Source organism: Ixodes scapularis, unplaced genomic scaffold (assembly GCF_016920785.2).
Source record: "Ixodes scapularis isolate PalLabHiFi unplaced genomic scaffold, ASM1692078v2 PGA_scaffold6__148_contigs__length_123643588, whole genome shotgun sequence".
NCBI lineage: Eukaryota > Metazoa > Arthropoda > Arachnida > Ixodida > Ixodidae > Ixodes > Ixodes scapularis.
The window spans coordinates 98,957,467-98,971,877 of NW_024609881.1; the positions used below are offsets into that span (position 1 = coordinate 98,957,467).

At 42.0% G+C, this 14,411-nt stretch overlaps 1 protein-coding gene across 1 annotated transcript; it reads right to left on the reverse strand.

Annotated features, from left to right (window-relative positions):
* Positions 1 to 2,004: 2,004 nt before the first annotated feature.
* On the reverse strand, positions 2,005 to 13,883 carry LOC120849143 (Golgi-associated plant pathogenesis-related protein 1-like). The gene is made up of 4 exons (XM_040221288.1): positions 13,823 to 13,883; positions 12,795 to 12,823; positions 11,945 to 12,034; positions 2,005 to 2,139 (listed from the first exon to the last, which is right to left on the reverse strand). The coding sequence occupies exons 1-4, from the start codon at positions 13,881 to 13,883 to the stop codon at positions 2,005 to 2,007; spliced, it is 315 nt and encodes a 104-aa protein (XP_040077222.1).
* Between the last annotated feature and the right edge of the window lie 528 nt (positions 13,884 to 14,411).

The window sequence follows — 14,411 nt, forward strand, 5'->3', positions numbered from 1 at the left end:
CGATCAATTGGTGCTTGCGCTCATTCTGAATCTTCGTTTGGGCTCAAAAAATTACTTGTTCATCTTCGTTCTTTTTTGCACTTCTAACGAAGATCAATACGTAACTTTTAAAGGCCATAGAAAGTTCCCGAAAGAGCTCAAGCGCCACGTGATTAAAGCGGCCACTCTTTTGCGGTTTCCCGCGGGCGCCAACTACAATTTTTTTGGGCGCTGTAAATAGAGCTCCTAATTTTGTTTTCGTTGTGAACTTATTTTATTATATTCTTTCTTCCTCCAGGATTTTTAAATATGCAGTTTTCCTTTTGCATATGTCCTCTAAAGTGTTGTGTTTACGTTTTTGGTATGAGAACAGTGAGGGTCATGTATGTGCATCCAACAAACGTTACAGTAAATCACACACAAACATTTTGCTATGTTTTCACAGTGTAATTTAACACAAACGTGCAGCTAGACATTGTTTTGGTTGTGTGACAATATAAAAGGAAAATCTTTTTGTTATTTTTAAACTTTTGAATAAAAAAGGATCAGATTCCTATTGCTAAGTACGATGCTGCCATTTTCAAGGTAAAAGTGAAAAATGCCCTGCGGTCCAGTGAGGCGTTTTATTGGGCCCCACAAAAACCAGAGCCACGCCATAATTATATTTATATATATGTTTAATTTTATTGACAATCGTTCCGGAACACTTGAATTTTTTTTTCCGCATTGGTATGAAAACTTTTAAGGCTACACTGATTTGTAGAAACATGACGCCTTTCTGTACGATTTTATGAAGAAACGTTTAGTTTTTGATATTCTAAAAAAAAAAGTAAAATCATCACTTGCTGCAATTGCATGGTAAATTATTCTGTTGGAAATTGCCATACTAAGTTTTGTGATATATCTAAACTGAGTTGGTCAACATCACGTATAGACAGCGATGCCAACACCGCAGCTCTCGCGTGTAACCTGAATGAAAGCCTCGTTTAATGGTGTTTCGTAGCCTTCAATTGACATGTTTATGTCAGTTGGCTATTTAAAAATTGAGTAATGTCAGAACTAAAGTAGGTTATGTGGTATCGTGTTTTTTTTAAAATATTGTTTGGTATTTGTTTGTTGAATACAACTTTGTGTTTTGACAAAAATGATATTTTATAACAGCGTTCGCTCATTTCCTATAAAACCACAGAATGTCTTAACTAAGCTGACGGTCAGTCAGCCGTCAAATGTAAATGTGTTAAAAGTCAATAAATGACTTAGCGTCTTTACGAAGTTGCATATCGTATAATGGTTGATTGATTGAAGCGTTCATTTGAAAGACCACGCCTCTGGCTTGCGGGCCTCATGTGGCCCACATGAGGCCAGACAAGAACAAAAACCATATTGTATAATGGTTTTTGTTCTTTATGTGACAAGTCGCTGTGATAGTGCAGGTTAGCTGGGAAGTATTACCGAAGGAATGTTTGCCATTACTTAGGTATTTCTCTTTCTGATTTATGCAGACTCGAGACAAATGCAGTTAGCTTGCTGTCTACCCCGTAGTCATTATAACCCAAGCTTTGAGCTCTGATGTCTCCTCGCGCTCTTTGTCTCCTCTTCCTCTCTCTCTTTTTTCACCATATTTTTCTACTCGCACCTTTTCCGTTCTAATATAATTGTTTTCAGCTGTCCGAGTTTCCAAACATCTGATTTGTTTCACTTTACAAGCGTTCCGTCTTTGTCCCAAATCATATAACACGAAACACGCGTGAACTCCCCTGGGGGATTCTTAAATAAAATAAACCCTTCTGAAAAGCCTCCGGAGTAAAAATTTGCAACTGTTTCGTCGAGTACGAATCTAAAAACGTATCAGAACATCGGTGTAAATATTATGAATTCTTACGACGGAATAAGTCCAGGGCCGTTACCGTTAAAATTAATTATCCTCGTCAAAAATTTGAGTTGCTGCAATGCTCGCTTGTCTATCTCCACATTTTTTTATTGGGTATAAGCGTGCCAAAAGTTTAATTTAAGATATAATGCTCACTAACGATTTGGTCCTTTGGGAGCTGGCGATGGCCCAAACATGTAAAGATTTTCGCCATAAGGATTGTTCGATCGGTGTTGCATCATGTCTTGAGCAGCGTTTGTTTCTGCCCAATCTTGAGCCCACAAGTTTATCTGTGAGGGAGACAGAACCATAAATCATGATGAACGAAAAATATTCTAAGCATTGACATCCCCAAGCATTCTATAGGATATAAGCAGAGGATTTAGGGCCCTAACTTGCTTAATATTGCCGAATTATGAGCTAAATGAAAGACATTATAGCGGTAGATATTTTACTTAAATTGAATTCATAGAGTCCACACATTTAACTATAAAAATAATATATACATATAAACTGCTATCAGTATCTAAGTTCTACCAATAAAATTATTTGTGTCAATGAGGGAGCAAGACAATAGAAAATATATCGTTGAGAAAAAAAATGCACGTACACACGTTTTTTACCTTATTCCCTTTTTTGACGCTTCAGAACAAAACGCAAAGAAAGCAACAAAAAGTTTCATTCGACATGGTAACCCCAGTTTGGCATTGTGCCAAAATATAGACGCCAATCGCTAGAGCTAATAGTGTTACCACAAAGACCGGTTTAGAAAGGAAGCGCATGGCTGGTATTGCAAAAATTCTGCGCGGATCGGCAGTAGTGTTAGCGCCTGTTGCGGCTGCATTATGAGCACAAACTGGAAAAGACCGGGCGACATGCAAAAAGATGCTGATATAGCACCCAGTGAGCGCTGCGTTTATAGCACTGAGATAGCCGAGTTGTTTGTGTGAACATGCCTTAAAGGGTAACTGCAAAGAAAAAGAATTTTAAGCAGCCTAATTGGGTCAAGCATGTAAAAAAACAATTTTTCCGCAAGAAAAAAACAATTACAGCAATATTTATTGCGTGCGACCGATTTTAGTTTGCGGCTATTTCGTCAGTTTTGAATCGCGCGCCACGAAGTTGGTATTCCGTGACGTTGAATACCAATCGGCTGCTATACTTCTCATTGGCTAAGAGTTTGATTGACAGCTTAGTTCTTGGTTGTTAAACCTTTGTTATATGTTGCAATTTTCTTTTGAAAGGCATATTTTTACGTTTAAAAAATAACCCATGTGATGAGAGTTATTAATCTTTACAAAATGTTTACAAGACGGGCACTTCCGTTTGCATTTATACCACAACAAACAAAAGCTTCGCCATTCTTTCATGGCCGCCGAAATCTCTGCTCCAGCCTGTCTCGCCTACCTCGACTAATCGTTTCGTCGAAATGATAAGTGTTTCGTACTGACCCAGGTGCTTGAGTGAGACTTCTTGAAGTGAAGTTGTGTGTGTTTAGCAGCTGTCGCAGGTGTTAGTGATAGGAAGCGACGCGCGGTTTTGACTTTCATCGCGCGGTTCTTTCGTTTTCCTCTTTGCTGGCTTAGCGTGCTTTTTTTCTTGTTTGTTTGTTTGCTTGCGCGTACATTTACCGACTTTTCGGAAATGTCAGATGAGTGATCCCGACAGCGAGCCTTCCAGCAGCCATTTCGCCCCGAAAGGAATGCTATTGGCTGGAGGCAATCGGGCGTTCGCGTAGCGACAAACGTGTCCAGTTGCGTTCTCGTCATATCGCTCTGGAGGCCGTCGAGATTCGCCCAGTGTGCACCTAACATCCGCGACTAGACCCAAAATAAAAAAGCACTATGTTCACTACGTAAAAAGTGGTCTCAGTTCATGCATCTGTAGGCAGGTACGAAATTGTGCCCAAATTTATTCACACCGCACGATGCAACATGTTGCTGGGCAAACACAGTCCAACACGAAGCATAAAAACGACAGATTTACGACAACAATTCGGAGTCTATTGTTCAATTAAAATGACGTAATTTTGTTGAAAACGCCCGCAGCTTTTTACTCACGGTATGCGTCGGGAAACTTCCACACTTTGAAACAGAACGAGGCAGCTTTACTTTTAAAAACGCTCGCTGCGTCCTCCCGGACCAGTTTGACTGGATCAGCTGACGACGACGGGACTGAACTGGTTGAACGTCAACCCCACGACAACCAATTTGCGCTCCGTGTTAGCACCGCATTATACACACCACGAACGTTTCAGCTCTTTGTCGGATCGCCGTGTTGCACCAAACAGAACGAGATCGCCGAAACCAACGCAGCGCTGTCGTGAACCTTGGCTTGTGGTTGCGCACTCGTGAATTTCGTAACTCCCTTCGCTTTCAAAGCACGCACGACGATTACGGATGATACTTTCCATCTTCCAGAAACATCACAGGGGCACCTCTCCGGTCACGTCTTCGCTACATATGCTCGCAAACCGCGTCAAACCAAAGCCGCCGTGCGTTATTACCAGATCTTGCCGGAAGTCGAGAGGTTGCGTCGTTCAACTCCGCAACGCAAGGAGAGTGAGGGGCGGGGCGTACTCCTCTTCCGCGGTGGTCGAAGGAGCGGGAGTTTCAAATGTGGAGAGGTTCTGACTCCGACTAAATTACGTCCTGTGGCAAAAATATTGACAAAAAAAATATTTTTTTTTCGCGGAACATTTGTTTTGTGACATGCTCGTCCCAATTAGGCTGTTAAAAAAATACTTTTTTTTCCTTTTCAGTTACCCTTTAACAACAACAAAACACAGCTAACAAAAGATAAAAACACTTTGCTCCTCTTCCGCAGACATTTGAAATGAACTTGGTTTTGTAATGTGGGCGGGAATATTAGAAAAGTTACTTTTGTCAACAAATACAGTATAAAACGTCAGAAAACGTACTGTATGTACAGTTATTCGTCTCCTGTTTTATAGCGACAGCATGTTAGTTGGAATCTCCCAGGGGAAACTGCATGAATGTCCTCCGCGAAAACACCCGAGAACGTCATCAATCACATTATCGCTCCCCGCCACCGCACCTGAGGCTTCAAGGTGCGCCGGCTGCTGAATTTATAAGAAAACAAAAATTTCGTCACTCCAGCCGGATTCACACCAGCGACTTATGAACGAAAGCAATTGTTTCTGCTACAATCAACCGCTCGACCAACTAAGCTACAAAACAACAACAAAAACTATTGTCGAAGGAACACATTTTAGTGAATTAAAGGGTGCATACATTCAGTTTCTGTGTATTTTCGGTGACGCTTGTCTGTCTCGTTAGCCTCGAGCGTCCACACAGAGCCCAAGCACAGCTAAGGCCAATGGGCGCGTGCTGAAGGCTTGGCGTTCAAGGGACACCCCCTGCCAACCTAACCTTGGCAGTGACTGCACATTAACACGTTGTTGTTGTTTGTACCTGTAAGACGTAGCTGTAGAGAGATGTCACAGAGGAGATGACAAAAGGCATGAACGCCTGACTGGGCCATGCCACCCTTTTGGCAGCAACGGTAGGAAGAACATGAAGCACATAGGAACTGATACAATTTCACTCCAAACTAAAACTCCATAAAAAACAAAACAAATACATCACAGAACAACGTAGCATGAAAAGACATTTGCTGGTTATCAATCATCCTACGCATTTTGCTTAAAACACGTTCATTTCTATTCTTCTGTGAGTAAATTTTTGTTTGGACTATGTTTTATAGAGTGATTGTACGCAATCCAATGTACCTAAAAGTTACAGGTTCTGGTTTAAATGGTTTGGTATAAAAAAACTCAACCTCTCTCTCCAGAATTCGTTCACGAACACGATGGTGGTAATTTATGTCGCCTTAAATCATACGGCTTATGTTTCTCGTGGTACTTTGCATGGAACGACAATTTATCGAGCTGAAATTGACGCCAAATTTCAAGTGACAGTTTGTATTTATGTAGATCTCTTCCGTTGAGCGTTTGGTATGTTCTAAATTATGGTGTGGCACTTTTAAGAAGTTGTACGTTACCAGTTGGTCGGAATTCTCTCTCATTTATGGATAAAATACTGTCTGTATTTTTTTTTGGTATGTAGTTGACCACACTGAAAGGCAGTTGTTAATGCGGGAGTGCAGGAGGGTGAAATAAATTTGCCATTTCAGGTTCGTTAGAAGGTAATATCATAATATATTTAAAATGCCAATAGCTTGACAAGGACTTTAAATACTCGGTATGTGGCGTCCATGATAGGTTTTCATGGAATCGAACCCCGAAGAATCGAATGATTGAAAATGCTTGAGTGTAAGAGTCCTGGAACTCTAACTGAAAATGGGAAGGTGGTATCTTTCCTTTTGGTCTAAACAGTTAGTACAGTGTTTTTTTACGTTTAAATATGGTTTATTAGAACTTACTCATAAGTCTTATCCTCGCGACCACTGTTTTGCCCTTGCAAGTAGGTTGTAGATGTCTAAGCCAGAATATAAAATGTTTGTTGCTGCAGCATATAGGACTATATTTGAACTGCCATGCATATTTACAATGACGTTTATGCATAACAAACATAACATGGGACCAATAATAAACCCCTGAGGAACCCCTTGATCTAGGTTCTAAACGTTTGACGTTAATCCATTTATTGCTGTATATTGCGTTCTCATTGTGAGGTAACTTTTAAGCAGCGATAAGGCAATACCGCGTATTCCGGAGAACAAAAGTTTCTGTAAAAGCCTGTCATGTTGGACGCAATCAAAAGCCTTTTTTTTTGTTTTTTGTACGAAGCGTGTATATGCTTTGTTTTATGTTCTCCAGAATTTTTTTTTGAATTCCAAGAAGTGCAACTTCTCTTGATTTTTTTTTTCTGAAAACCAAATCGTTCTTTTACTACAATGTTTTTGAAAGTCAAAAACTTAAAAGATCAAGGCAGCTTGCCGCGTTTGGGAATGACGATGGCTTTGTTACATTCGGGTGGGATGGTTCTCCTTCGCCAAACATCGGTGATATTTTCCAGGAGTTTGATCACCTTGCTCTCTGGAAGGTTGCGGCACGCGCAGTATTCCGCACGCACTGAAGTGGCTAATTGGAGATAGTGTATGGATGAGGTAGGAAAACCGATTCGAGTGCAGAGGCGCAAATGACTTGAAAACCCCCGAAGTTGTGCTCAGGACGTGGCGGAGAATCGAGAGGGACAAAAAGTCAAATTTGGAGGTTTTACGTGCCAAACCAAGGACTGGCATCTGGCACGCCCCAGCGGAGGACTGAGGATTTATTTTCGACCGCCTGCTGATCTTTCGACGTGCAACCGAAAGCTCGGTTACACGGCGCCTCCTCTGCAATAAGCCTCCGTCAGATTGCGGGCCCTTCGGCCGGGATTCGAACCCGCCACATGGGGATCCGTAGGCCAGCGCTCTCGCCTCGGAGCCACCTAGGCGGCTTCGACAGGGACGTCACAAAGACAGAGCATTATGTGAGTACCGAGCTGTTGTCGCTGTGAAACACGCTACAGACAGCGTAAATGCTCTTGGATTTGTTTCCCCCGAATACGCAAACGGCAGTTCTTTTGACCTCATAGTCTTGTAAATATTAACGTAAAACGCTTTTAGGCTATTTGTTCGGCAATTCATGAGACCTGGGCAAAAGCGTGAACGCGAGGTTGGACACTGATTGGTTAAGTGCTCAACGTTGATTAATTAACGGGGAGGTCATGGGACCAGAGGGGCAGGCGAGAAAGAGTGAGGTAAACTAGGAGGCGCTTGACAACCTGTCAGCGCCGAGGAAGAGGGGATTGCGAGTATGGGAGGCTCTGGAAGATCGCCACGTTTATCAATCCGATTACGATGTATTCGCTTCATTGTGGGAACAACTATCAAGTGTACACCTGGTGCGCGTTAAGCTATCTGATGAAGAGCGCGGTGAACGGAGGCGTCTGACGTCTAAAAACTCAGAGTAGGCTTAAACGTTTGTTATGCAAGAACGCTACACATAACAACACAGTTGCGTAGCCATTTGTCGTAAATTTATTTACAGAGTCTTCTGGCAGCAAAGAAGACGGGGCAATGTGCAGTTTCAGCACGACCATGCTCGCGGTAAAATTATATGGAGATACTCCTTGTTTGTGCGGTCTACCTCATATAAGAATTGATGCCTACCTTTGAAATTCTAATAAAAAATCGAGTGCAATAAAGATATCGCATAACGTGCGTCACAGCGATAGCAGCTCGAAACTTGCGTGAATCGGTATAATTCTGGCACTAATCACGTTTTCGCGTCGACTCTTGAGCTCGATTACGAAGTTTTTCACACAATTTTGGTTTACGCTTTTCATTCCGCTTTAGTTCGTCATAATCACCTTATCTGTGACTTGCATTGTCAGTGCCCTGTGATTAAAATTCGCGTTCTTCGGACCCTCTACGAACTTTCGAGGCCTAGCGATACGGCTTACAAGTTTGTCTGCTCGGGTGGTTGTTCGAATGCACAGGTACAACGGTATTTCGACTACAGTGATCGTGACCACAGCCGAAATCTCATATTCGCAGCGTGTGACAAGACAGTGGGGCCGCTGTGCGCTTCTTAGAAAAGCCATTTTACTTGTACATCGCGCGTAGGATTCGAAGAAGCGCATGCATTGCGTCAGCAATTCCTAATGAATTATGCGTGCATGAGAATCGTGCTAAATAAGCGCCCAAGCCCACAGTCTGCGCTAACTTCTCTTACTCTTGAACAAAATACTGTAAACATAAATTCGCTTCATGCGCTGGAATAAAACAACCGCGATACTTCGATTCTCAGTAGGCTGGGCTCGGTCCAAAAGCGATATATCAATCTGTTAAATTAAGGAGGGAAGTTTACATTTCATGCTGATTTTATCCATTTGTGACACTCGTGTATGTCGCCCTGGAGAAGTTTCCAGACCGTCGCCGATTATCACGCCGAGCTACCGTCGTTGCCGGTTGCAATACTGGGAGATAATCTCATTCAAGCTTCAAGCCTGTACAGCGGATCGTATCACATGATAGGAAAAAGACAGGAACGCTGAACGTAGGTAGGCTTTCGAATATCCCGGTACGACACCTTTACACCGGCGTCAGATCGAGGAACGAGCGTCACATGGGAATGCGGAGGAGGAGACGCCGTGCCTGCACGTAAACTAACGAGAGTTGACGGTTACGCTTGGTGGCTACAAGAGGAGTTGTGCCGAGCAGATAAACAAAATCAATTAGGTCTGAAGTTCTTTTTCCTCTATTCATAGCGCGATCATATGGAAAAAAAAAATTATTAGGGTCTTTGAAAACAGAAAATATAAAGATTTTAAATCGCTGCCTTTTGGGTTTATAGACACTTTTGCAGCGAGCGCGAAGCAACTGGTGTCCTTTTTGGTCGTCATTTACTATCAAGAGGGCTCCACCAACTGTAGCCGGCAAGTGCTGTTAAATACTGTGCAAGAAAAGGCACCAGCTTAAAGGGGTGATTCAGCGACTTCTTGAGCTACCCCAATCGCCTATACTTTCGGAATCATCGGCGTTTACCCTTTGCGGTAGGTTATTTAGAATTGCTAAATTCAGAATAGTTATTGTGAAATCGGAAAGTAAAAATTATGCCAAAGCCAACATTCCAATGTACCCGCTCTTCTCAGTGCCGTGACGTCAGGGGAAGGCAGGCTTGCAGGTCGAGCGGGTAGTCTAAAAATGGACTTTGCCAAACATTTGCTTCGTGCTGCCGTGTCGGTGCTATAGCGAGCTTCCAGAGCATTTATTTGACACCATAAAACTGCCTTTAATCAGTTGGGAACAAGGTCTACAATCCAAAAAGCGAACCCCTGCCTTCCCCTGACGTCACCTGTTTATTGTGTCCTTTAGAGATTATCACTTAGAAAAACGAAGGGAGGATCGAAATTGTAAATTCTAAAATTTCGCAAAATTAATTTTATTGTCTCCCATATTTGAATTTCTATTTTAGAAATGTTTGCTGGTGTGTTTAGAAAATTTTGAGGCCAATCAGCAACTATAGAGGAAGCGCCGGAGTAACCCATTAGAGGTAAGCGACATTAGCTTTACAAAAAAGAAGACGTGAGAGCAAGTGGGGTTCCACTCAAAGAGGCTCGGCGTAGAGGTACGGTGTACAAGATAGTAGAAGTGCGCCCTGCATGAGCACGCGGAGTACGAAACGCTCTCGAGAACCGTGCGCTCGCGCACAACAGTTCAGCCAGATTCTCCTCTATACTCACAAAGCCTGGCATCTCGACGACGGAGCCATAGAGTGCCCGGTTGCAGATTTAGAGCGCGAGCATCTCGTAGCACAGAGCATCAGAGAGTCATTTCTCGGGGAACCCGGACAGCAGCGCACAGCTTTTGCAGCTGCCAGGAGCCCAAACACACTTGTTCGCTCGGGACAAATGTTTTTTGTCGTCTCGCCGCAGCGGGGCGCCAGTCACCCGGCACTCCTCTCATCCGTTGGGTGCCGCTCCACCTTTTCCATTTCGGAGGCCGCTTCTCGTGGCGATCTGCCAGGCCTTGTTAGTATATAGGAGGGTATGCGTCAGCGCACAACACATACCGAGGAAAGGTTTCACGCCACACCCCTTCGAGCAGATTTGCGCTGGGACCTAAAGCCTCTGGATCAAGTATCAGGAACCACTGTTGTGAAAACGTGCAACATACGTGGAACGTGTGTGTGCTCCGCCGCCATTCGCGTAAAAGAGCCGCTCCTTTCAGTGCTGCGCCGCCGCCATTCGACTCCAAGGCCGTTCGGGACACCGGACTCGCGCACTGGCGCATTTGACGCTACTTTATAGATAAACCCAAACGCATCGAGGGGTTTTATTCCACGTTGAAGCGGCGCGCCCTTTTTAGGTGTCGCGCGCTCCCCATAGATGCTGACAAGGTACGAAAGGCTGTGCGTTGATTTCGAACGCTCGTGCTCTATCACAAGCTCGTTGCCTTTTGCCATCTCTGGCGTTGTGTGCCCGCTCTAGGCGCTCAAGACGGTAAAGCAGTTTGGAAGGTCATTCATAGAATCTTGTCTCGTAAATAAGCCCGTTGCACTCGGGCAGGAAAGGTGGAGGGAGAGCGAGCGAGTCCGCAAGTCGCGACCATGTAATGCCGGCTGCACCATCCTCGCTTTATAACCATAAAATCGCCGCCGTGACATTCGGTTACGTCTGAGCTACGTTCGAATACAGGCGTCTGTCAGCATCTGTCTATGCGCGAAATCAAGGCGTCTAAAAAAAAGAAATAATGCAGCTCGCGATTTTAGCAACCCATCAAACATTCCTTTAATCCTTATTATTTGTAATATTTCTTTGAAAGTACTTGTGAGCAAGTACGTTTCACTGTTCGTGATAACGAAGCCGAAGCTACATGCTAAATCATGTTTGCTTGAACGATGCTCGCACCAGCCTCGCACTGTACAGGCGCGCATGCTTGGCAGGGACACTAAAAACTCTAAGCTCGCTTTCGCAGCTTATGCTGTGCTGGCACTTATAATGAAACGGAGTATAAAAACTGTAGTGGGTAAACGACGTAAGGACGGATTTTCAAAACGCTAACCACAAATATTGTATTTTTCTCGCCTGGAGTGCTGCTGAAAACTTGAGAGCTACAGGCCAATAGGTTTGTTGATGAAGTGGTTGACTGTGGACCAATTGATTTAATTCTGTCATCCATAGGTCCCTGGTTAGAATTCTGTTCGACGGACTATAATTTTTGTTATCTCATAAAGTCACCATTGGGGGAAGGGAGCGATCATGAAATTCATACCTTCACTGGTAGTTTTTTTTCGAAGGAAGAGCATGCAATATCCAGGGGACTCCCACTAGCAGCTGTTCTTTGTAGAATGGCTACAGGGTACATGCTCGCTAATATAGCACTTAGGGCGGTTTTGATATTGATCAATCTTGGCTATCTCGAAAGACATGGGTTATCTAATTTAGAACGGTAATTTCACAGGGTTGTGAATTGACCAGCTTATAGCACATTTATGCGGGGACTAAGAATTTTATGTCTTGTATTATTATGTCTGAAGAAATACCGAGAAGCAATCGGAGCTCTTAATTTCAAATTTACTTGTGAAGGTCTTTAAAAAAATTTAAATCTGATGACGCAATATACCTTATCATTTAGAGCCATTCTTGGACTTCTGTGACGCTTCCGGTATTCGTTGTGGAGTTTCAGACATTGCTTTCTAAACTTTGTTTTGTCCTTCAAAAGGCAGAAAATAAAAATACCACAAATTAACGGCTTGGTAAATATTTGAGTAAAATGAGAAATTCGTGCACTTTTAGACATGTAGTCTTGGTCTTGACCGGAACTTTTCAGAGTAACAAATCAAACTTCGTTGCTATATACAAAAGTAAATTCAATATTATTTTAGTAGTTTTAACATTTATATATGAAATTGTGCAGGAAATCCAAGCTAATGAAAACTTGTTTCTCTGATGTGAGATACACCTTATTCAAAATTCTCATTTGTATGAGAAATTTCTGTGTCCAATAAACACACATGAATTATACAAGTTATATCAGAACATATAAGGACAAGATAAGAACTATATAAGAGCTATATAAGATATATAAGAACATACAAGCACCATATAAGAAACTTTGGGGAAGTTTCTTATAATTTTTTATATGGTTCTTATGTGTCTTATATAATTCTTATATACTCCTTATATAGCTCTTATATGGTTCTGATATGTTCTTATACGTTCTTATATATCTTGTATAATGCATATGTGTTTACGGGACACAAGAAATTTCTCATACAAATGACTTTTTTAACTAAGGCCATATTTTTTCCGTACCAGAACAAAATTCTCATATAAAAATACTCACAGACTTCAGCTACAGAACTGAGGTATAAATTATAATTATAAATAATAATCGGAACACATAGTTATTTGCAATTAAGCGCTAATCCTTGCAGTTTTGGTGTGTGTGAGTTATCGACCTCTGCACATACCTTTTCTTTCCGAGTGTGGGCATATTGACCTGCAGAAGTTTATACAAAATAAACATAATAAAGTAAAATTATGATGGAAACATTGCATAAAATCCGGTATTATAAGAAAAATACGAATATTTTTAATATCCAAATACACGCTTTACTAGTGTCAGGCTCATTTGAACTACATCTGTCATTGAGCCTAGTTAATACCAGAAGCCTTTCTTAAAGCGCCACTGGCCATGACCCGTAGGCAAGCAAAAAATTTAGAGTGATACTATTTGAATTATAGATTAAGCAAAGGATAGCAGTCAAAACGCGTGTTTTCTATCGACGCCACCATTTTCCAGCCAAATCACCCAGATGTGACAAGGATAGGTGGCAAGCACAGCCTTCAAATATATAAGCAACCCATTGGACGAGGCAGTGTCAGCCGGCTTTGCCGAATTCACTTTGTTCTGTTCCTTTCTCTCTCTCTTTCTCAAAACGTATATTTGGCCAAAGTTCGCTTAGCACGGATGCATCTGCTGCTTAGACGAATGGGTCTTTTATATTGAGAGATACTGGCATTTTCTGAAAAGGCCTGCAATAGCGTTGTAGGTCGGAACCCAGTTTGTCTTCGCCTGTATCGGTTTATTAGTTTGAAGAAGATAGAGTTGCACTGACCTAACTTTTGAACCTTGGCGGCTGCTTCAATTGATTACACATTTGATCGGTCACATGTGGCTGCTGATTGAACTAGAGGTGTTTTGTTTTAAAAACTTATGCCTATAAATAATATGCTGTTACTTTAGAATGTATAAATATACGAGTACTCATTACAGAGAAGTGGAATTCTTATAAAATAATGGTCCTGGTACTTCTACACGACTGTGCCTGTACAGATGTTTCTAATTCCGCAATCGGCTCTTAACGCCGGAAACACAGAAAACTCCATCGCGCAACTATGATCAAGTAGTCTGATCAATTAAGCGATTATTCTGTAAATAGATATGTCAACAAGTGTTTTGATAAGATTGCCGCATAACCAATAACGTAGTACTTGCCGACGACAGTGTTCAACACAATACACAGAGTGAGCAATAATTTCAGACCAAAGAAATTCATATCGTTCTCTTGCCGTTTGCTGTTATCCATTGAATTCCGGTAGAAAGATTCTGGTGGTATATATAGAGAGGCTAGAAAATGGTGTATTGCGGCGAAAGGCATATTATGCGCGAAGTTGACAGAAAATAAGCATATGCCATTGTGTTGTATAGAACATTACCTTTGCAGCGTATGTTCCGCACGAAATATGTCATCAATCTACATAAGCTTTGTTGACCTATATGTAACATTTCTCTCGGTGAGCTTTTCTTTTAAGAGCCGTTATATCTTAATTCGTTTTATTTTCCGACCTTTTTAACGTAAGTCGAAATCACAAAGGAAGGTTTAAAATGCAAGTTTTCTGCATGTTAAAAAAAAAAAAAAATGTTGAATTTTAATTTTTCTGAACTTGCAGCAAGTATGAGAGTGATATCTGAGGAATCAGCCCGTTAATCTTATTGCCGGGGTTTTCTCTTCTTGGGGTTTCATTTGGAGAAAAATACAGGCGTGTTTGCCAGAGTTTTGTTTTGGCTGAAAGCCCTTGTTTTC